Source organism: Ranitomeya variabilis, chromosome 1, assembly GCF_051348905.1.
Source record: "Ranitomeya variabilis isolate aRanVar5 chromosome 1, aRanVar5.hap1, whole genome shotgun sequence".
In the NCBI taxonomy this organism is placed as follows: domain Eukaryota; kingdom Metazoa; phylum Chordata; class Amphibia; order Anura; family Dendrobatidae; genus Ranitomeya; species Ranitomeya variabilis.
In genome coordinates, this window is record NC_135232.1 from 22,871,814 (window position 1) to 22,895,932 (window position 24,119).

Genomic DNA, 24,119 nt, shown 5'->3' on the forward strand with positions numbered 1-24,119 from the left:
CTTGTTTTTTACGGGATAGGGAAAGAAATAGCAATTTACTTGTATTTTTATATAGATACAGGTGCATCTCACAAAATTAGAATATCATCAAAAAGTTAATTTATTTATTTTATTCAATACAAAAAGTGAAACTCCTATATTATATAGAGTCATTACACACAGTGATCTATTTCACATGTTTATTTCTGTTAATGTTGATGATTATGGCTTACAGCCAATGAAAACCCAAAAGTCATTATCTCAGCAAATTGGAATAATTAACATAAAACACCTGCTAAGGCTTCCTAAGCGTTTATAAAGGTCCCTTAGTCTGTTTCAGTAGCTCCACAATCATGGGGAAGACTGCTGACCTGACAGATGTCCAGAAGGCGTCATTGACACACTCCACAAGGAGGGGAAGCCACAAAAGGTCATTGCTAAAGAAGCCGGCTGTTCACAGAGTGCTGTATCCAAGCATATTAATGGAAAGTGGAGTGGAAGGAAAAAGTGTGGTAGAAAAAGGTGCACAAGCAACCGGGATAACCGCAGCCTTGAAAGGATTATTAAGAAAAGGCCATTCAGAAATTGGGGGAGATTCACAAGGAGCAGACTGCTACTGGCCAAAAGTACCAATACCAGGTTTACAAACAACAGTATCACTGGGCTTGATTGGCAGCAAACTCGCCTGACCTGAACCCCATAGAGAATCTATGGAGTATTGTCAAGAGGAAGATGAGACACCAGACCCAGGGGTGGGATTCAGCCGGTACGACCCGGTACGGGGCAGCCGTTTACTAAAATTTCTATCTGCCAGCGTTCCGGTAATTGAAAATGCCATTTTCAATTACCGCGGAACGCTGGCAGATAGAAATTTTCAAAATGGTTACCACTGGCAGTGGCGTAGGAAGGGGGGGGCGGGCCGCCCCGGGCGGCACAATGCGGGGGGCGGCACAATACGGGGGACGGGTCGCCGGCGGCGCAGAATTTACCTGTTCGCATCTCGGCTTCAGAAAAATGGCCGCCGCGATCTCCATCTGCGCATGCGCGGCATCCCGCGGCCATTTTCCTGAAGCCCCGGTCAACAGAGCACTCCACCTGCGCACACGCGGCCTCAGGAAGATGGCCGCCCCCACCGATAACCAGAGAGAGCAGGATCGCGGTCAGGTAAGCAGAACTTTTTTTTTTTTTTCTATTGAGAGCGGCAATCGGGGGGGCCCAGGGCAGAAAGCTGGACACAGGGGGTCAGAAAGCTGGACGCTGGGGCAGAACGATGGACGCTGGGGCAGAACGATGGACGCTGGGGCAGAACGATGGACGCTGGGGCAGAACGCTGGACGCTGGGGCAGAACGCTGGACGCTGGGGCTGAAAGCTGGACGCTGGGGCAGAAAGCTGGACACAGGGGGGCAGAACGCTGGACACAGGGGGGCAGAACGCTGGACACAGGGGGGCAGAACGCTGGACACAGGAGGGGGCAGAACGCTGGACACAGGAGGGCAGAACGCTGGACACAGGGGGGCAGAACGCTGGACACAGGGGGGCAGAACGCTGGACACGGGGGCAGAACGCTGGACACGGGGGCAGAACGCTGGACACAGGAGGGCAGAACGCTGGACACAGGGGGGCAGAACGCTGGACACAGGGGGGCAGAACGCTGGACACAGGAGGGCAGAACGCTGGACACAGGGGGGCAGAACGCTGGACACGGGGGAAGAAAGCTGGACACAGGGGGGCAGAACGCTGGACACAGGGGGGCAGAACGCTGGACACAGGGGGGCAGAACGCTGGACACAGGGGGGCAGAACGCTGGACACAGGGGGGCAGAATGCTGGACACAGGGGGGCAGAACGCTGGACACAGGGGGGCAGAATGCTGGACACAGGGGGGCAGAACGCTGGACACAGGGGGGCAGAACGCTGGACACAGGGGGGCAGAACGCTGGACACAGGGGGGCAGAATGCTGGACACAGGGGGGCAGAACGCTGGACACAGGGGGGCAGAATGCTGGACACAGGGGGGCAGAACGCTGGACACAGGGGGGCAGAACGCTGGACACGGGGGCAGAACGCTGGACACAGGAGGGGGCAGAACGCTGGACACAGGAGGGCAGAACGCTGGACACAGGGGGGCAGAATGCTGGACACAGGGGGCAGAACGCTGGACACAGGGGGGCAGAACGCTGGACACGGGGGCAGAACGCTGGACACAGGAGGGGGCAGAATGCTGGACACAGGAGGGCAGAACGCTGGACACAGGAGGGCAGAGCGCTGGACACAGGGGGCAGAGCGCTGGACACAGGAGGGCAGAGCGCTGGACACAGGGGGCAGAGCGCTGGACACAGGGGGGGCAGAACGCTGAACACAGGGGGGGCAGAACGGGGGTGATTGTGCGGCCTGGGGGGTCCGATCGGCAGTGGGGGTCAGCTGATTGTGCGGCCCGGGGGGGGGCGATCCAATCGGCAGTGGGGGCCAACTGCTGCGCTGGGGTCATGACTGTGGCCTCGGGGGTACGAACGATGACAGTGCATGTGCTGCCGTTGTTGTTGGTGAATGTGCGGGGGGCCAGCTGCTGGGGTCGGTGAATGGGGGGGGGGATGCAGAACAGTGGCAGAGGTTGCAGAAGATGATGGGTTAGGATGGGGGAAGGTGGAGGATCCTGAAAAGTGGAGCTGTGTATACGGGGAAATGTGTATGTATATAGGAGGGAGAAGCTGATGTGTATATGACACGATCGTGTTCATATAGACATCACAGTGCCCCTAACACTTTCTCTCTTATTTTTAGCTACCAGCTGAAGCTGCTGGCTAGAAACACAGTGGATGCCACGTTGACATCATGGAAGACTCCTCAAGGTTTGTTTGGTCTTTTACTATTGTATAGAGAAATGCAGAGCTGTAGTACACAACCCGTATAACACCCCTCTCCCATATACAGTATCAGCGCCCTGTTCTTTGGTGCTAGCATTCTTAGAATTATAAAATTGTAGAGTTGGAAGGGACCTCAAGGGCCATCGGGTCCAACCCCCTGCGAATGCAGGTTTACCTAAGGGCAGGCGCACACGGACGATTTTACTGCGATTATACGGTGCGTATAATCGCAGCAAAGCGGCTGTCAAACCTGCCCTGCGAGCGGGTCTGAGAGTGCTGGAGCGCATACCTGCGCTCCTGTTCAAAGCCCGGAGTCGACCGCAAGTGTCCTGAACGGATTCAAAGAGGCAGCATCGCGCTGCCTCTCTGAGTCCCGTTTAGGACACCTGCGGTCGGGGCGGGCTCTGTAACAGGAGCGCAGGTATGCGCTCCAGCACTCTCAGACCCGCTCGCAGGGCAGCTTTGACAGCTGCTTTGCTGCGATTATACGCACCGTATAATCGCAGCAAAATCGTCCGTGAGCGCCTGCCCTAAATCATCCCAACTATATGTTTATCCAGCTTCCGCTTGACGACTCCCATTGATGGAGAGCTCACCACCTCTCATGGCAGCCTGTTCCACTCTCTAACTACCCCCACTGTCAGAAAGTGTCTCCTAATGTCTTCTTTGACTGACTTTAATACCGTATGTCACAACGTATTCTTGTCATTAAGGGAGACAAACTGCTTCCGAAAATATGAATCGTGCCACTGGGCGTGGCTTATTAGTATGGGCGGGGTTATTGAAAATGGGCGTGGCCAAAATTCCGGCCGCCGCGACTTAGAGGACCTGTTGTTAAAAATTTGAATCCCACCCCTGACCAGACCCAACAATGCAGACGAGCTGAAGGCTGCTATCAAAGCAACCTGGGCTTCCATAACCCATCAGCAGTGCCACAGGGTGATTGCTTCCATGCCACGCCGCATTGATGCAGTAATTGATGGAAAAGGACCAAGTATTGAGTGCATTTACTGAACATACATTTTCAGTGGGACAACATTTCGGATTTTAAGTCATTTTTCAAGCTGGTGTTATAAAGTATTCTAATTTACTGAGATAATGACTTTTGCGTTTTCATTGGTTGTAAGCCATAATCATCAACATTAACAGAAATAAACACATGAAATAGATCACTGTGTGTAATAACTCTGTGATGTAATTAACTTTTTGATGATATTCTAATTTTGTGAGAAGCACCTGCACATATATAGAAATTAAAGCAATGTTTTACAAATAGTGTGTATATATATATATATATATATATATATATACATATATATATATATATATATATAATTCCTGCTTTCTCATTTACTTCATACATTGTGCCCACCATGGGGACATAAAAGAGGGGCATTTCACAATTTAAGTAAAGGATGGAACTTTCCAAAGACACAAAGATTAATGTTAGCGATGTAATGATTTTTAATGATTGATTACTTGGGTCATTGATGATTACCTCTTCAATATTTCTCACAGTTGTTAATAGTAAACTCTGCAACCAATGAGTTAAATGTTCTATGGAGAAGAAAAAGACCCGTGAGGTAATAAATATATCCAGTATTTCCATTCCTATGACGGAGGATTAGTGATGAGCCAGCGTGCTCGGATAAGGTGGTAACTCAGCATGCTCGAGTGCTAATCCAACATTTCGGCGTGCCAGAAAAGTATCCTCGAGACGCCGCAGCCTAGAGAATGGGATTTCTGAAATCTCAGCTTTTTTTTTAAAGCAGCGCTTTGTCAAGTCTCTCAGTTTTGCAGCGTATTTCACCCATTCAAGTGAATGATAAAAACCGCCGGTAAAAACACAGCAAAACGTATATTCACCATGAGGAAAAAAACTGCAGCATTCTGTGATTTCAGTCCAAAATCAGACACTGCCAGGAAACAGTCGCACGCCTTATGGAGCATCAGAGGGACAAGCGGGTGTTACAGATACATTCCATTTCTGTAGGATAGGAGCCTGTAAATGGTGGTGTAAAAGATTAATAGCTGCGGAATAACAGAACGGATTCTACACGGACAGAACACGGAGGACAAGAGAGAAAACCTCGCCCCACTCTCCTGGATTATTGACACACAAGTGTGAGCGAACCAGAAATATTGCCGGCAGCATCTATCTGTGCAGAGCCGATGCTGGAACATTCTATCACAAGATTCCGTGATGACATCACTGGTGATGCTCGGCCATGATGACATCACTGGTGATGCTCGGACATGATGACATCACTGGTGATGCTCGGCCATGATGACATCACTGGTGATGCTCGGCCATTATGACATCACTGGTGATTCTCGGCCATTGTGACATCACAGCCCCTATAAATAGAAGCCGCGCAGGGTTCCGAGTGCCATTTTTGGTTCTATAGTGACGGAGAGCATTTGCAATTTCTCACTATGGCTGAATTACGTCTGAACAGTTTTCAGGAACAAGCGCTATTGGAGGTTCTTATCTTCAATCACCCTAATATTGCGCTTCTACCACCCGATGGCGTCCTCTGCTTCACTCACCGGCTGGTGGTGCAGCTAGTAAAGGATTGCCTGACTAAACACCGACAAAATCAACTGACGTCAGAGTATCTGACAGATTTACGTCACAACATCAGGACACTACTACAGCAGGTAAGTGGCGGACGCTCCGCACACAACTTCTCTATACTCATAGATAATAATGGTGGGACAGAAGCTTCTTCTTTCCTCCAATATAAAACACGACGAGTCCCCAAATCCTGTATGGAGTCAGTGTATCTGCAGAGAGGAACAGATGACACATACAATGGCCGCCAATCATCTCAGATTTTTCTTATTGGTTTCTTTTATTTTCTTTATAGGCTGAAAAAAAGTCTCAATCTGGAGACTTGGCTTATATTACAGAACTGGCCGAAAAAATCCTGCATGTACTAGAACTTCCGGACAGCTCGTCGGAACGCCAGGTAAGCAGCATTGGACTGGAGCACCCCCATAGAATATAATGTAGCCCCCTCATAGAATATAATGCAGCCCCCCTCATAGAATATAATGCAGCCCACTCTCATAGAACATAATGCAGCCCCCTCACAGAATATAATGCACCCCCCCATAGATTATAATGTAGCACCCTCATAGAATATAATGCAGCCCCCCATAGAATATAATGTAGCTCCCTCATAGAATATAATGCAGCACCCCATAGAATATAATGCAGCCCCCATAGAATATAATGTAGCCCCCTTATAGAATATAATGCAACCCCCCATAGAATATAATGTAGCTCCCTCATAGGGTATAATGTAGCCCCCCCATAGAATATAATGCAGCCCCCCATAGAATATAATGTAGCCCCCCTCATATAATATAACTAGATGGTGGCCTGATTCTAACGCATCGGGTATTCTAGAATATGCATGTCCACGTAGTATATTGCACAGTCCACGTAGTATATTGCACAGTCCACGTAGTATATTGCACAGCCCACGTAGTATATTGCACAGCCCTCATAGTATATTGTCCAGCCACGTAGTATATTGCCCAGCCACATAGTTTATTGCCCAGCCACGTAGTTTATTGCCCAGCCACGTAGTATATTGTCCAGTCACGTAGTATATTGCCCAGTCACGTAGTATATTGCCCAGTGACATAGTATATTGCACAGCAACGTAGTATACAGCACAGAGCCACGTAGTATACAGCACAAATAAAAAATAAACATATACTCACCTTACTCACCTTCCGAAGGCCCCTTGAAGTCCTGGCGCCTGTGTGCGGTGCACTCGGCAGCTTCCGGTCCCAGGGTTGATATGAGTGCAGGACCTGTGATGACCTCGCTGTCACATGACCGTGACGTCATGGCAGGTCCTTCTCGCATAGCGTCCTTGGCACCGGAACCTGCCGCTTGCACTGCCGAGGACAGCGCGCGACACCGGAAGGTGAGAATAACTTTTTTTTTTGTTATTTGTAACATTAGGTCTTTTTACTATTAATGCTGCATACGCAGCATCAATAATAAAAAGTTGGTCACACAGGGTTAATAGCTGTGTTAACAGAGTGCGTTAAACTGCGGCATAACGCGGTCCATTAACCCTGTGTGAGGGCTGACTGGAGGGGAGTATGGAGCGGGCACTGACTGTGAGGAGGAAATAGTGTAGCACCTCATAGAATATAATGTAGCTCCCTCATAGGGTATAGTGCAGCCCCCCTCATATAGTATAATGCAGCCTCACATAGAATATAATGTAGCCCCCTCAGAGTATAGGGCAGCCCCCTCATAGGGTATAATGCAGCACCCTTCATAGGGTATAATGCAGCTCACTCATGTGGTATAATGCAGCACCCTTCATAGGATACAATGCAGCCCCCTCATAGGGTATAATGCAGCCCTCCCTCATATAGTATAATTCAGCCCCACATAGAATATAATGTTACCCCCTCAGAGTATAGGGCAGTCCCCTCATAGGGTATAATGCAGCACCCTTCATAGGGTATAATGCAGCTGACTCATGTGGTATAATGCAGCACCCTTCATAGGATACAATGCAGACCCCCCTCATAGGGTATAATGCAGCCCTCCCTCATAGGGTATAATGCAGCCCTCCTCAAAGGGTATAATGCAGCCCCCTCATAGGGTATAATGCAGCCCCCTCATAGGGTATAATGCAGCACCCCCTCATAGGGTATAATGCAACCCACTCAAGGGGTATAATGCAGCCCCCCATAGGGTATAATGCAGTCATCCCTCATAGGTTATAATGCAGCCATCACACATAGGTTATAATGCGGGATTTCCAGGACAGACAGACAGACGGAAAAACCCTTAGACAATTATATATATAGATTATAGCTTATAATGCGGCCCTTTCATAGGGTATAATGCAGCACATCTCATGTGGTATAATGCAGCCCCCCTCATAGGGTATAATACTGCCCCCCTCATAGGGTAAAATGCAGTCCCCCCTTATAGGGTATAATGCGGCCGCCCCTCATAGGTTGTGATGTGCCCCCCATAGGGTATAATGTAGCCCTCCCTCATAGGGTATAATGCGGCTTCCCTCATAGGGTTTAATGCAGCCCCTCCTCATAGGGTATAATACACCCCTCCCTCGTAGGGTATAATGCAGCCCCCCTCATATGGTATAATTTAGCCCTCCCTCATAGGGTATAATGCAGTCCCCTCATAGGGTATAATGCAGCCCCTCTCATAGGGTATAATGCAGGCCCCTTCATATGGTATAATGCAGCCCCCTCATAGGGCATACTGCAGCCCCCCTCATAGGGTATAATGCAGGCCCCTTCATATGGTATAACGCAGCCCCCCTCATAGGGTAAAATGTAGCCCCCCTCATAGGGTATAATGCAGCCTCCTCTCATAGGGTATAATGCGCCCCCCCTCATAGGGTATAATACAGCCCCCCTCTTAAGGTATAATGCAGCCCCCTCATAGGTGATAATGTAGCCCTCTCTCATAGGTTATAATGTAGCCCTCCCTCATAGGGTATAATGCAGCTCCCCTCTTAGGGTATAATTGAGCCTCAAATGGAATATAATGTAACCCCACAATCCTACAGTATTATGGCCACCAGGACTCACTCACTGATACACAGCGGGTACGCGATGAAGTGACGTCATCACACACCTTCAGTGTCAGAGGAGGGATTGATGGGAGATGGAGCTTCGTCTGACGCTCTCTCCTCCATTATTGCTTTCATCTGATGCCGATACAGTTGAATGTGGTGCGCTCTGAGGGGCAGCGCTGGCACTGGGCCCCTCTGACTCACAGACCCCATAGCGGATGCATGGGCTGGGGGCCCCTGGGGGAGTGGGGGCCCTGGTCTGCCAGCCCTGATAGCGGGCAGTGTTAGCCTTAGCCTGCGGCTAACACTGCCTGCTATTAAAGTGCAATAAATCTTCACCGCTCTCCACGCCCATGGGGGTGTGGGGTTGAGAGAAGATTAATTTCTCTTTAGCAGCGGGGACAAGCTTTAGCTGCAGCTGCCTGTCACCTGCTGCTGCTCCGCTGCCATCAGGCGGGTCCCCCTGACTCACCGGCCCCATAGCAGCTGTTTAGTCTGCCACTATTAGAGACATGCCACTGGCTGGGGTCCCTGGAGCAGCAGGGGCCCTAGGCAGATGCCGGCCCTGTATGCCAGCAGGTGTCAGTGCCTGGGCCCCCCGGAGAATCCTTCAGTTCTCTGGTGGGCCAGTTGGACCCTGCCGGAAAGGAGCCATCAATTGGTGCATCTGTAAATGTTGGTTTCGTCCGTCCTGATTGATGGATTTGGGGATTTAGTGAAATCTTCCACAAATTAATTATCTCTATTATATCTATTAGGAAACAGCAGAAGGCGACGACGAATATGGGGAGTATGCTACCCCGGAAATCCCTGACTCTACTAAGAGTCAGCCGGAGCCGAGCAGCGATCTGATTGCAGGTGAGTCGATCACACGACCGTCTACAAGGAATCTCCAGATATTACACAGCAGGGAATAATGGCGGATTTACTCTCTACTCCATGTAATGGGGACCTGTCAGCACATGATACATATAGGAGTGGTGGGATGACGGCATAGGACGTTCCTCCCATTATATTCAGATATTACACAGCAGGGAATAATGGCGGATTTACTCTCTACTCCATGTAATGGGGACCTGTCAGCACATGATACATATAGGAGTGGTGGGATGACGGCATAGGACGTTCCCCCCATTATATGCAGATATTACACAGCAGGGAATAATGGCGGATTTACTCTCTACTCCATGGAATGGGGACCTGTCAGCACATGATACATATAGGAGTGGTGGGATGACGGCATAGGACGTTCCTCCCATTATATTCAGATATTACACAGCAGGGAATAATGGCGGATTTACTCGCTACTCCATGGAATGGGACCTGTCAGCACATGATACATATAGGAGTGGTGGGATGACGGTGTAGGACGTTCCCCCCATTACATCCAGACATTACACAGCAGGGAATATGGCGGATTTACTCTCTACTCCATGGAATGGGACCTGTCAGCACATGATGCATATAGGAGTGGTGGGATGACGGCATAGGACGTTCCCCCCATGATATCCAGATATTACACAGCAGGGAATAATGGCAGATTTACTCTCTACTCCATGTAATGGGACCTGTCAGCACATGAAACATATAGGAGTGGTGGGATGACGGTGTAGGACGTTCCCCCATTATATTCAGATATTACACAGCAGGGAATAATGGCGGATTTACTCTCTACTCCATGGAATGGGACCTGTCAGCACATGATACATATAGGAGTGGTGGGATGACGGTGTAGGACGTTCCCCCCCATTATATTCAGATATTACACAGCAGGGAATAATGGCGGATTTACTCTCTACTCCATGTAATGGGGACCTGTCAGCACATGATACATATAGGAGTGGTGGGATGACGGCATAGGACGTTCCCCCCATTATATGCAGATATTACGCAGCAGGGAATAATGGCGGATTTACTCTCTACTCCATGTACTGGGACCTGTCAGCACATGATACATATAGGAGTGGTGGGATGACGGCATAGGACGTTCCCCCCATTATATGCAGATATTACACAGCAGGGAATAATGGCGGATTTACTCTCTACTCCATGGAATGGGACCTGTCAGCACATGATACATATAGGAGTGGTGGGATGACGATGTAGGATGTCCCCCTTAATAAAAAGTATTTCTTTGCTGAAATCCTATGTGCCAGTCAGGAGAAATGTAACGTAGAAGCCATATGCAAATCAGGATGGAAGTGCACTGGGGGCAGGGAAGAAGGAATCTGAGTGCAGTGACACGCCCCCAGTGCACTTCCAGGATAATTTGCATATGGCTGCTATGCTTCAGCTCTCTTCCCATCACTCACATGTGCAGTGAGGGTGGGGGCTTCTCATTCATGTGGTGATTGGGGGTCCGCCACCACTTACATTACCTTTATCTGTGGATGCGCCGTACGTTCTCATATGTAGAATCCCCATATAACGAGTATTAATCCCATTTACAGATGTCTTGTCATTTCTCCCTTATATTGCTGTATTATGTATGTAGGACTGATATCGACTAATACATTTTATTTTCTCATCACTTCTTCATTATCTTAGAACCATCAGCGCTGGTGAATCCCGACAGTGGAATCTGTAAGATCCCGGAGATCCAAGAATCTGCCGGTGTAAGTATCATAGAGATATAGGGGGTGTCTGTGTATCACCAGATCATGGGGTGTGAGTGACCCGTCCAGTATTTTCCCCATGTAACCATGGGACGGCTCTGTTCTAAGTGCAGATGACACTGTGGTGTTAGAGAATAGCATTTATAATAAATGGAATCTGTATCTTTACAATGATACCGATATATAGAGGATCCGCTTTATATTACATCCGTGTCTGCAGAGCGTCGGCTCGTATCGTCCCCTACATCTGATCAGTGTAAATCAGCCAGGACATAATAAAGGAGGAGACGTTATTACATCCTGAGATGTTTTCCTGCAGCTTCTGTATCTTACCAAGACAACAACGAAAAAAGGGCGAGTGATAGTGCTGAAGACAATTGCAACAATTTTTATTGAAAATACATATAAAATAACAAGTTTAAAATAAAAAGTCTTACATGTAAGGACAAGATGGAATGAGAAGCCAAATGAGAACAGAAAAAACGAGCCCTCCATAATCCTGGTGAAGTGGAATTTTACGGTTATGAAGGTGAAACCTTATATAGTACTTGTAGTGGAACACCAAACCACACCAGCAAAATCAAGTCCACAGCTCCCGAGGAAGCCCACGCAAAACGCGCGTTGGGGCTGGCTGAGCGACCCATCCTAGTGGGATACTATGGGGAACATCCTGGACTGATGGGGTAGACGTCATTGTTTGATATGTACTTGATTTATACTCACACTAGCTCCCGGATTCACTCCCCTTATCCACTTCACTAGCATTATGGAGGGTCGTTTTTTCTGTTCTCATTTGTCTTCTCATTCCATCTTGTCCTTACATGTAAGATTTTTTTATTATATACTTGTTATTTTATATGTATTTTTAATAAACATCGTTTACAGTTGTCCTCAGGACTATCACTCGCCCTTTTTTCGTTGTTGTCCTGGTTAGTATTTGTGGAGTGTCCGTGAAATATTCGGCGCATTATACTCACTGGGTCATGGTGCTGATTTCATTATCTATACTATTATGGTTGCTGCTTTAGTATTATTGTTTTCAGCTTCTATATCTTAGTATTATTTCTAATTCTTTTCTAGGACTTGATGAAATCATTGATCCCGGCAGAAGAACCGCGAATGCGCGACTATGAAACTATCAAACTGATCAGCAGCGGAGCTTTTGGGTGAGATTTCTGTTCCCATAATTCCCATTTCTCAGGGTTCCCTATGACAATGGTTCTGCCTCTGTGCTCTGCCATTCAGTGTTATCATAGAGTCCACATCACTGTCCACATCTCAATGTCACTATTCAGCTCTGAGCTCCGTTATATACAGCAGAGCGAACTGATCTGTAACACATCAGTCTGTAAGGAAAGGGATGATATCATAGAATACATGACACCCACCGGTCCTAGACGTCCTGTTCTTATGCTTCCTCCTGATCTTTCGGGGCCCCATTATGAAGCTGTTAATAGTAATTGGCTGCACACGGTCACGTGAGGGGTGACACGATACTGACGCCAATGACATCTGCACCCCACCCTCCACCATGACCATGTCAGTCCAATCACTGGCCTCAGCAGCAGAAGGGAGAACAACCAAAGATAGAGGACGGCGCACTGCAGTGATGGACTGGGGAAGGACCAAGACAAGTGGGTGTAATGTATTTAATTACATTTTAACGTCTTCTCGCCCCTCCATTATTTATTCTGCCTTGGGCTGTGGAGAAAGCCAAAAAAAACATTTTCTTACAACAATTGGAGCACTTTACATTTTGACTAATTATTATTTTTACTGAATCGTATCTACTGGTCGGTTATAGCGAATCTGCCCAAGATGAATGTCAGCAGATTCTCTCATCTATAATATGACCTGGTGAGGGCAGACAGGGTGCGGTGCAGACCTCCCATCATCTATGTAGTGTAATCTAATGGATTTCTAGATGTGGATTTCTAGTGATGGCCGGACTGCTGGCATTAATCATTAGTACAAATGATCATGTAATGACTTTTATATCCAGACTGTTAAGGGTTCATTATAAACCATGGATTCTCCTTCTCTCCAGGGCCGTCTGCTTAGTGCGCCATAAGGAATCACAAAACATCTTTGCTATGAAGAAAATGGCCAAGAGGAACCTGACTACTTCTAATAAAATGGAAAGGACATATATCGAGAGGGACATCCTAACATTCGCAGATTGTCCCTTTGTGGTCTCCATGCTCTGCTCCTTCCCTACTAGATCTCACCTGTGTATGGTCATGGAGTATGTAGGAGGTAGGACACGAACATTGTGTAATATTCAACCCATGTCTGCTGACATCTTATCACCTCTCATATCATTAAGGGTACTGTCACACTATACGATTTACCAACGATCACGACCAGCGATACGACCTGGCCGTGATCGTTGGTAAGTGGTTGTGTGGTCGCTGGGGAGCTGTCACACAGTCAGCTCTCCAGCGACCAACGATGCCGAAGTCCCCGGGTAACCAGGGTAAACATCGGGTTACTAAGCGCAGGGCCGCGCTTAGTAACCCGATGTTTACCGTGGTTACCAGCGTAAAAGTAAAAAAAAAACAGTACATACTTACATTCCGGTGTCTGTCCCCCGGCGTTCTGCTTCTCTCCACTGTGTCTGCGCCAGCCGGAAAGCACAGCGGTGACGTCACCGCTGTGCTCGCTTTCCGGCTGGCCGGCGCTCACAGTGCAGAGAAGCAGAACGCCGGGGGACAGACACCGGAATGTAAGTATGTACTGTTTTTTTTTTTTTACTTTTACGCTGGTAACCACGGTAAACATCGGGTTACTAAGCGCGGCCCTGCGCTTAGTAACCTGATGTTTACCCTGGTTACAAGTGAACGCATCGCTGGATCGCTGTCACACACAACGATCCAGCGATGACAGCGGGAGATCCAGCGACGAAAGAAAGTTCCAAACGATCTGCTACTACGTACGATTCTCAGCAGGGTCCCTGATCGCTGCTGCGTGTCAGACACAGCGATATCGTATGGATATCGCTGGAACGTCACGGATCGTACCGTCGTAGCGACAAAAGTGCAACTGTGTGACAGTACCCTAAGACTTGTCCACGTGGACGTTACATCCCCACAGAGCATTTACTATAGGTTGTCTATTAAAGTCACTGATGTGTGTGATCTCCCTGTATGTCCGCACTGAGAACGTCAGTATGTCCAGCTGTAGACCAGATGTGAGATCACTTTATGTCATTAGCTACTTGGACGACAATTTCATCATGACCTCAGACTAATATTATGTACATTATATCTTTATATATTATCCCCTGCCCCAATGTTTCCGCTCACTTCTCTTTATACATCATGGTGATCCGCTGTATAAACCCCTCACCTGTTATATTTCTTCTCTAGGTGGAGACTGTGCGACCCTTCTAAGCACCAGGGGTCCTTTCTCTGTCCCGATGGCCCGCTTGTACTTTGCAGAAGCAGTCCTTGGTGTGGAATACCTGCATAGTAACGGTGTGGTGCACAAAGACCTGAGGCCGCAGAAGTAAGTGAATACCTGTAGTATAACAAAGGGGGGAAGTTATCCTTTATTATCTCACGGTCTATGAAGCTAAAATCATCTTCTCTTTCACAGCCTCCTGATAACATCTACTGGACATATTAAAATTACTGACTTTGGACATTCAAAAGTTGGTGTCATGACACCAAACACCAACACCTACAAGCAATCAGCAGAGAACATCTCCAGAGAGTTCCAGGACCATGAGGTCAGCATTACCTACAGGAACTTATCTTGTTCTGTACAAATCTCATAACTCTATTTTGTCTTCCCTACGTTCTTCATTTTTAGAGAGCTTTTCCACTGATATTTTATCTTCTGTAATTCTGTTTTTATGTCAAGAACTTGTCATAATAATAGTTTCATCGATTCTCATTGCTATTTTCTGTTGGTTTCCAGGAGTGTGGCAGCCCTTTTTACACAGCCCCTGAGGTCATCCTGAAGAACGGCTATGGAAGACCTGTTGACTGGTGGGCAATGGGCATCATGTTAAATGAATTTGTCCTGGGATATGTACCATTTGATGGGGCTTCCCTAACTGAGATGAATGACAATATTGTCGGCGGTAAGTAGAATAATCCCATCATTGCTTTGCCTGGTTACATGGCTTTAGTCATTCCCTTTGCTTTACCTTACAGTCCAATACAGAGGTTTTATTTTCTGTAATTTTCTATATAACAGGAGATATATTTTGGGATAGTCTTCAAACTACTCCACCCAATGCTCAGGACCTCAACACTCAGCTGCAGGACCTCATCACTCAGCTGCTCAGAACAAATCCTGTGGATAGACTTGGGACAGGTAACAGATACAATAATGTCTATATTCTCTTGTTACACCGAGAACATATTACTCATGTCTATGAGGATCATTACTTCTCTATCAATTTCTCCATTTATAGTTCTCTTTGCGAAGATTTTCATTCTATTTTCTACATGTCTGCTCAGTTGTGTAATTAGTTCAAATTAAGATAAATTGTTCAGATATGAAGCTGTCCCTGACAATGTCTGCATCACTTTTGTTTTCCTTTATCCAGGAGGAGCTTTTGAGGTCAAGGGTCATCCATTTCTTAGTGACTTAGACTTTGATACCCTTCTAAGTCAAAAGCCGGTGTACGTTCCTCACCTTGCATCAGATGTGGACACCAGCTTATTTATCAGTAAGTAGAAGGAGATGTCATCTAGACTAAGTGTCTGTTTGTCTCGTCTTCCTTATTTTGTGACAATTGGTTCCCATTAATAAATGGTGACTGTGTTATACTGACAACCTCTAATAATACTTCATTACCTATGTCTTGCAGACCATTCTAATATGGAAAAACATCTGGTCTCAGAGGGTGAGAAGGGCATAAGTGAGGACAATGAGAGCCTTATCTTCAACAATTTTACATCATCTTCTGAAAGGCTTTCTAAAGTAAGTATGTCTTAATAAATCCGAAATATATATATATAAAAGACCTATGCAGGTAGACATACAATTATTTTATATCTTATTGCTTCCTCATGTAGCTCCGTACCACCGTTACCCGGATAAAGATTAATGAGAATCCCAAGTCTTCTCCAGATTGTACCCAAGAATCCAGCACAAATATCTCAGAAATGTGAGTAGATTATGGGGTCATTATTGATAGGTCTAGGCTGATATATGTGCACAACACCAAATATAGGACATAAATACCTTAATATCAAATGCAGCATCCACCATCCCATGGTTACAGGTTATTGTGCTTTTGGCCTTAGTGACTGCTGGTGATAACAGCCCATAGTTGTGGATGGTTGTGCTTTTTTAGTGCTGCTGTAGTGTAACATGCTAGAAATTCTTGGTAGTTGTTTTCCACTCTGCTCTATAAAAATTAGTCTTGAGCAGAAGACTTTGCCCACTATGGAAGTCATATGTCCTATTAGGCCTTATAGTTGGTGTTCTTATAGTGAGGCAAACACTTTTATACTGTTTATTTGTGATTTACATGTTTTTTTTCTTTGAAACAGGCAGAAAGAATCTGTCCCTGTATCTGACGACGACGCTATTACCATCTTGCCATCCTCGTCCCCACTATCAGGTATGTCCATGTCTACAGCACCAACAATGTGAATGTTGACTTCAAGGCTCAAATATTTCCACATGGTTTTTCTGTAATAGGTCTCCTATGTTATCCATGTTTCATGGATCCCAATTATGTTGCCCATGGGCCCATACTGTACCTCTATTTCCCTAATTTTATAGTTTCTTTCATGGATTCTGTGAGATACGTTGCAGCGTCCAATAACCTCCATCATCATAAGGCGACATCGTCTCCTATAGTAGAATATCGCTCATCAGTGATGCACCACATGGCGGCACACAAGGCGCTGACTGCTCTAGATCAGTGACACATCTAATGCCCCTCAGATGGGATTATGTACATTATATAGGACTTATTCTGCCCTATTATGAGATAATACCAGATTATCAGGACTATAGGAGACAGGACTAGAACAATCCTACTATATACAGGAGACAAAGCAGATCCCATTAGGATATGTGATTACTGAGGTTTTTTTTTTTACTTTCTGATTAGAATTTCCAGCTCAGGAGGAAAGAAAATCTCCAATAAATCTGAGTAAAGATGAAGAAACATCAGAAAATGGAAAAAAGGGGAAAAAGAGACGAGGTAAGTATGAGAATCAGCTCCATGTTGTGTGATGTCAGTGAGAATAATTCATGTGGAGCAGATGTCATCTGTCAGTGATGGGATTATCCCATGTATGATGGCTGAAAATGATCCCTGAGCTCACATGTATGATGGCTGACAATGATCCCTGACCTCACATGTATGATGGCTGACAATGATCCCTGACCTCACATGTATGATGGCTGACAATGATCCCTGACCTCACATGTATGATGGCTGACAATGATCCCTGAGCTCACATGTATGATGGCTGACAATGATCCCTGACCTCACATGAATGATGGCTGACAATGATCCCTGACCTCTGTGTGATAATATTCCTCTGCCGTCCGGCCACAGTGACCGCACAGTAGTATCGTGTCATATGGAGTCCCATCACTTACGTTATATTTACTTCTCTTCTCATAGGTTCCATCTTCCGCCGGATGTTATCATCCTGCCGGCGCGGATTATCCAGGGCTGCTCGAGCATTTGCTTGTTGCGCCTGTTGCCCTAAAACCATCTGAAAGACAGGAAGATCCAGCAGATCCACCATCACTGCTGGACTTGTACCTTCACCATCTACCTGTGGTCTTCTGACTTTACATCTACACCCGGACATGTTTCAGTATCCCTCCCTTATCCTTCTATCCTATTATTAATTGCAAAAAAAAAATATCCTTCTATCCTATTATAAACTACAAAAAAAAATCCTTCTATTACCCCTCCCTTATCCTTCTATCCTATTACACAGGCCAACAAAAAACAACTTTTTTTATGTTTCTTTGATGAAAATAGGCAAATATTACTAATTTTGGGTCGAGAAACTCAAATATACCCACAGAATTGTTTAATTAGCTCTCGTTTTTTAGATACACGCCATGGAAGTATGTGCTGTAGGTAGCGAGAAGAATTCATTACAAGAGTATAAATTGCACAGTACAGTACACATATTTAGTATCGCCGCGTCCGTAACGACCCAACCTATAAAACTGTCCCACTAGTTAACCCCTTCAGTAAACACCGTAAGAAAAAAAAAAAAAAAACGAGGCAAAAAACAACGCTTTATTACCATACCGCCGAACAAAAAGTGGAATAACACGCGATCAAAAAGATGGATATAAATAACCATGGTACCGCTGAAAACGTCATCTTGTCCCGCAAAAAACAAGCCGCCATACAGCATCATCAGCAAAAAAATAAAAAAGTTATAGTCCTCAGAATAAAGCGATGCCAAAATAATTATTTTTTCTATAAAATAGTTTTTATCGTATAAAAGCGCCAAAACATTAAAAAATGATATAAATGAGGTATCGCTGTAATCGTACTGACCCGACGAATAAAACTGCTTTATCAATTTTACCAAACGCAGAACGGTATAAAGAAATTCATGAATAGCTGGTTTTTGGTTATTCTGCCTCACAAAAAACGGAATAAAAAGTGATAAAAAATGGTCACGTGTCCGAAAATGTTACCAATAAAAACGTCAACTCGTCCCGCAAAAAACAAGACCTCACATGACTCTGTGGACCAAAATGTGGAAAAATTATAGGTCTCAAAATGCCACGTATATAAGTGCCACGTATTTAAGTGCCACGTATAAGTGCCACGTATTTAAGTGCCACGTATAAGCAAAGTAATGATGGTAAGCAGTCTTCACAAGTGGAGTAATTGGTCTTCTTTGGTTGGCAAATGTCACATAACCACACACGTAACAAAAATTGTTAACAATATTTGCACATTTACGAGGCATTTTCAAAGTGTAAATTCTCTCCACAAAATTACTGCAACAAGAGAAAGAGACTTCAATTAGTACAAACTATGCAGACACAATTTATAAAATGGCTGACATTGGTTCAACAGGTCTGTAATCAGGTTTACCAATACACATTTGTTGAAAATTCAAAATTTCCCTATTTTCCTGCATAATAATCTTAAATGACCTGTATCTCAGCAACAAGAGCTAATAATGATTTTTAAGTAACATATTCGTTTTTAGGATGCTAAAATTATTACAAACCAGCTATTTTCATTTCAGAAACATTTTCACTGTTGGCCAGTGTTATTAATTGCAAAAAAAAATCCTTCTATTACTGATCACCTGGTATCTGACCCCGGCTGACTCCCTGACTATGATTGTGTCTACTGATTCTGTTCTTTATCCTTCTATCCTATTATTAATTACAAAAAAAAAAAAAAAATTGTCCTTCTATCCTATTATTAATTACCTGTATAGAAGGACCTTCACCATCGTCTACTGATCACCTGGCATCTGACCCCGGCTGACTCCCTGACTATGATTGTGTCTACTGATTCTGTTCCTAGTTTATAACTTTCCATCCTATTATTAATTACAATAAAAAAATAAATACAAATACTTCTAGGTTTACTTACATTTTTTTCACATTTATCAAACTTAACTATGTATTTTGTTAACTGATAAAATTCAGTCCTTATACAGATACTGGCCGGTGGTCGGACCTTATACTACAAACACTTATTATCTTTTGTGTCCAACATTTTACTTCTGAGTAGTGATGAGCAAATATACTCGTTACTCGAGATTTCCTCAGCACGCTCGGGGGTCCTCCGAGTATTTGTAAGTGCTCGGAGATTTAGTTTTCATCGCAGCAGCTGAATGATTTACAGCTATTAGCCAGCTTGATTACATGTGGGGATTCCCTAGCAACCAGGCAACCCCCACATGTACTTATGCTGGCTAGTAGCTGTAAATCATTCAGATGCGGGGATGAAAACTAAATCTCCGAGCACTTACAAATACTCGGAGGACACCCGAGCGTGCTCAAGAAAACCCGAGCAAAGAGTATATTCACTCATCACTACTTCTGAGCTGTAAATGTTCGAGCAGAATCCTCACCTCCTCTTGTAGGAATTCAACTATGTGTTAATTTGTAATGTCTGACATTGAACCTGTAACCTCTGAATTGTGAAACACCATGGAATAGCTACAGAGTTCTATTATTAATTATTATTATAGAAAACACTTCATATTTAGTGATGAGCGAGCACTAAAATGCTCGGGTGCTCGTTGCTCGGGTCGAGCAGATTAGAATACTCGGGTACTCGGCCAGAGCAACAGGCCCAATGTAAGTCTATGGGAGACCCGAGTATTTTTACCGCGATCCCCCGGGGGTCCTTTTAAGGTCTAAAAACGTCTGAAAATGATGGAAACACTGCTCAAATGACACAGGGACATCATGGGGTTCGCCCCTGGAAACATTCCTGACTCCTAGTTCACAGCTGTAAACTTTTTTTCCGAGATTCATGCCATTCTTCCCAGTGCAATAAACAACACATTAAAACGAAACCAAAACCGGTTTTGCTGGGAAATATGTCAAGGTCCATCCTTTGCAGGTTAATGACTTGTCTGTAAGACCAAATATTTAATCCCAGACTGAAAATTTCCTCCACCACTTAGGCTTAGTTCAGACGCAGCGTTTTTGAAGCGTTTTTCAACCTTAACATTGCTTTCAACCACTACAAATGCAATCACTGGGAAATGTCATTGTAACATGTAACCCCCCTAGCTGGCCGTGTGGTGTGTGACACATAAGCAGATCCATCTTGTTTCTTTATGAAGGAGGGACTCAAAGTCACAGAGCCTATTTATACTGGTGCATCAGGCGGCATTAATCTTCTTAACCCCTTCATGACCCAGCCTATTTTGACCTTAAAGGGCCACTGTCACCCCCCCCCCAGCCGTTATAAACTAAAAGAGCCACCTTGTGCAGCAGTAATGCTGCAGTCTAACAAGGTGGCTCTTTTAGTTTTTGATTCATTTATTACCTCAATAAAGCGTTTTAAAAATTGGCCACAAATACCAGATATTGTACCTGGAGGCGGTCCGAATCGTCCTCTATGAATCTCCCAACTGCCGTCACTCTTCTCTTCAGGGGCGATGGTCGCCGCCCCCTGAGCGCTGTTGCTTCTTAAATCCGGCACCTGCGCTGTGCGTGCCTGCCTGGGGCCCGCACTGTGTTATTCATTATGCACAGTGCGGGGCTGGGGTTCCTGGGCATGCGCACTGCGCTTGTCAGACGCTCCCCCGGTCCCCCGCCTTCCAGCATTGCCGGAATATACAGGTTTCATTGCCGACGTTTTGAACAGCCACAAAGAACAACGCTGGAAGGCGGGGGACCGGGGGAGCGTCTGACAAGCGCAGTGCGCATGCCCAGGAACCCCAGCCCCGCACTGTGCATAATGAATAACACAGTGCGGGGCGGGGATTCAGGAACAGGGTGGCCGCACTGCCCGCACAGGCGCAGTCAGGCACCCGGCATCTGAGCTGTGACTGACAATGAAGACTGCGCCTGTCCCAGGCAGGCACGCACAGCGCAGGCGCCGGATTTAAGAAGCAACAGCGTGAAGGGGGCGGCGACCATCGCCCCTGAAGAGAAGAGTGACGGCATTTGGGAGATTGATAGAGGACGATTCGGACCGCCTCCAGGTACAATATCTGGTATTTGTGGCCAATTTTTAAAACGCTTTATTGAGGTAATAAATGAATCAAAAACTAAAAGAGCCTCCTGGTTAGACTGCAGCATTACTGCTGCACAAGGTGGCTCTTTTAGTTTATAACGGCTGGGGGGTGTGACAGTGGCCCTTTAATGACCTGGCCATTTTTTGCAATTCTGACCAGTGTCCCTTTATGAGGTAATAACTCAGGAACGCTTCAACGGATCCTAACGGTTCTCAGACTGTTTTTTCATGACATATTGGGCTTCATGTTAGTGGTAAATTTAGGTTGATAATTTTTTTGTTTATTTGTGAAAAAAATGGAAATTTGGCGAAAATTTTGCAATTTTCAAGTTTTGAATTGTTATTTTGTTAAACCAGAGAGTTATGTGACACAAAATAGTTAATAAATAACATTTCCCACATGTCTACTTTACATCAGCACAATTTTGGAAACAAAATTTTTTATTGCTAGGAAGTTATAAGGGCTAAAATTTGACCAGCGATTTCTCATTTTTACAACAAAATTTACAAAACAATTTTTTTTAGGGACCACCTCACATTTGAAGTCAGTTTTGAGGGGTCTATATGGCTGAAAATACCCAAAAGTGAAACCATTCTAAAAAACTATGCCCCTCAAGGTGCTCAAAACCACATGCAAGTTTATTAACCTTTCAGGTGCTTCACAGCAGCAGAAGCAACATGGAAGGAAAAAATTAACATTTAACTTTTTAGTCACAAAAATGATCTTTTAGCAACAATTTTTTTATTTTCCCAAGGGTAAAAAGAGAAACTGGACCCCAAAAGTTATTGTACAATTTGTCCTGAGTACGCCGATACCCCATATGTGGGGGGAACCACTGTTTGGGTGCACGACAGGGCTCGGAAGGGAAGGAGCGCCATTTGACTTTTTGAATGAAAAATTGGCTCCAGTCTTTAGCGGACACCATGTCGTGTTTGGAGAGCCCCCATGTGCCTAAAGATTGGAGCTCCCCAACAAGTAATCCCATTTTGGAAGCTAGACCCCCCAAGGAACTTATCTAGATGCATAGTGAGCACTTTGAGCCCCCAGGTGCTTCACAAATTGATCTGTAAAAATGAAAAAGTACTTTTTTTCACAAAAAAATTATTTTAGCCTCAATTTTTTCATTTTCACATCGGCAACAGGATAAAATGGATGCTAAAATTTGTTGGGCAATTTGTCCTGAGTACACCGATACCTTACATGTGGGGGTAAACCACTGTTTGGGCACACAGCAGGGCTCGGAAGGGAAATAGCGCCATTTGACTTTTTGAATGAAAAAATGGCTCCAATCGTTAGCGGACACCATGTCATGTTTGGAGAGCCCCTGTGTGCCTAAACATTGAAGCTCCCCCACAAGTGACCAAGGAACTCATCTAGATGTGCGGTGACCACTTTAAACCCCCAAGTGTTTCACAGAAGTCTATAACGCAGAGCCATGGAAATAAAAAATCATTTTTCTTTCCTCAAACATTATTTTTTTGCCCGCAATTTTTTTTTTTCACAAGGGTAACAGGAGAAATTGGACCCCAAAAGTTGTTGTCCAGTTTGTTCTGAGTACGCTGATACCCCATATGTGGCGGGAACCACTGTTTGGGCACACGTTGGGGCTCGGAAGGAAAGTAATGACGTTTTGGAATGCAGACTTTGATGGAATGGTTTGCGGGCATCATGTTACGTTTGCAGATTCCCTCATGTGCATAAACAGTAGAAACTCCCCACAAGTGACTCCATTTTGGAAACTAGACCAACCAAGGAACTTATCTATATGTGTGGCGAGTACTTTGAACCCCCAAGTGCTTCACAGAAGTTTATAACGCAGAGCCGTGACAATAAAAAATCATTTTTCTTTCCTCAAACATTATATTTTAGCAAGCAATTTTTTATTTTCACAAGGGTAACAGGAGAAATTGGACACCAGAAGTTGTTTTCCAGTTTGCCCTGAGTACGCTGATACCCCATATGTGGGGGGAATCACTGTTTGGGCACACGTTGGGGCTTGGAAGGGAAGTAGTGATGTTTTGGAATGCAGACTTTGATGGAATGGTCTGCGGGCGTCATGTTATGTTTGCAGAGCCCCTGATGTGTCTAAACAGTAGAAACCCCCCACAAGTGACCCCATTTTGGAAACTAGACCCCCCAAGGAACTTATCTAGATGTGTGGTGAGCACTTTGAATCCTCAAGTGTTTCACAGAATTTTATAATGCAGGGCCGTGAAAATAAAAAATATTTTTTTCCCACAAAAATAATTTTTAAGCCCCCATTTTTCTATTTTCTCAAGGGTAACAGGAGAAATTAGACCCCCAAAGTTGTTGTGCAATTTTTTTCTGAGTACGATTATGTCCCATATGTTTGGGTACACTTCTGTTTGGGTGCACGTCGGGGCTCGGAAGGGAGGGAGCACC

At 45.3% G+C, this 24,119-nt stretch overlaps 1 protein-coding gene across 1 annotated transcript; it reads left to right on the forward strand.

Moving 5' to 3' along the window:
• Positions 1-5,279: 5,279 nt before the first annotated feature.
• LOC143793602 (microtubule-associated serine/threonine-protein kinase 4-like) lies at positions 5,280-17,958 on the forward strand. Its single transcript, XM_077280667.1, has 16 exons — positions 5,280-5,504; positions 5,714-5,815; positions 9,187-9,286; positions 10,976-11,043; positions 12,124-12,209; positions 13,091-13,299; positions 14,412-14,550; positions 14,641-14,773; positions 14,965-15,130; positions 15,247-15,366; positions 15,602-15,724; positions 15,866-15,978; positions 16,074-16,165; positions 16,554-16,624; positions 17,123-17,215; positions 17,645-17,958. Exons 1-16 carry the CDS (start codon positions 5,280-5,282, stop codon positions 17,740-17,742), a joined length of 1,938 nt encoding a protein of 645 aa, XP_077136782.1. The 3' UTR covers positions 17,743-17,958.
• Positions 17,959-24,119: the final 6,161 nt, after the last annotated feature.

Excerpts from the sequence above, each read along its gene's own strand:
- LOC143793602 (XM_077280667.1), top strand. The coding sequence starts at position 5,280 with ATGGCTGAATTACGTCTGAACAGTTTTCAGGAACAAGCGCTATTGGAG. Across the intron at positions 5,505-5,713 it reads TCAGGACACTACTACAGCAG|GCTGAAAAAAAGTCTCAATC; the intron begins GTAAGTGGCGGA and ends TTTTCTTTATAG. Across the intron at positions 15,131-15,246 it reads GAATGACAATATTGTCGGCG|GAGATATATTTTGGGATAGT; the intron begins GTAAGTAGAATA and ends TCTATATAACAG.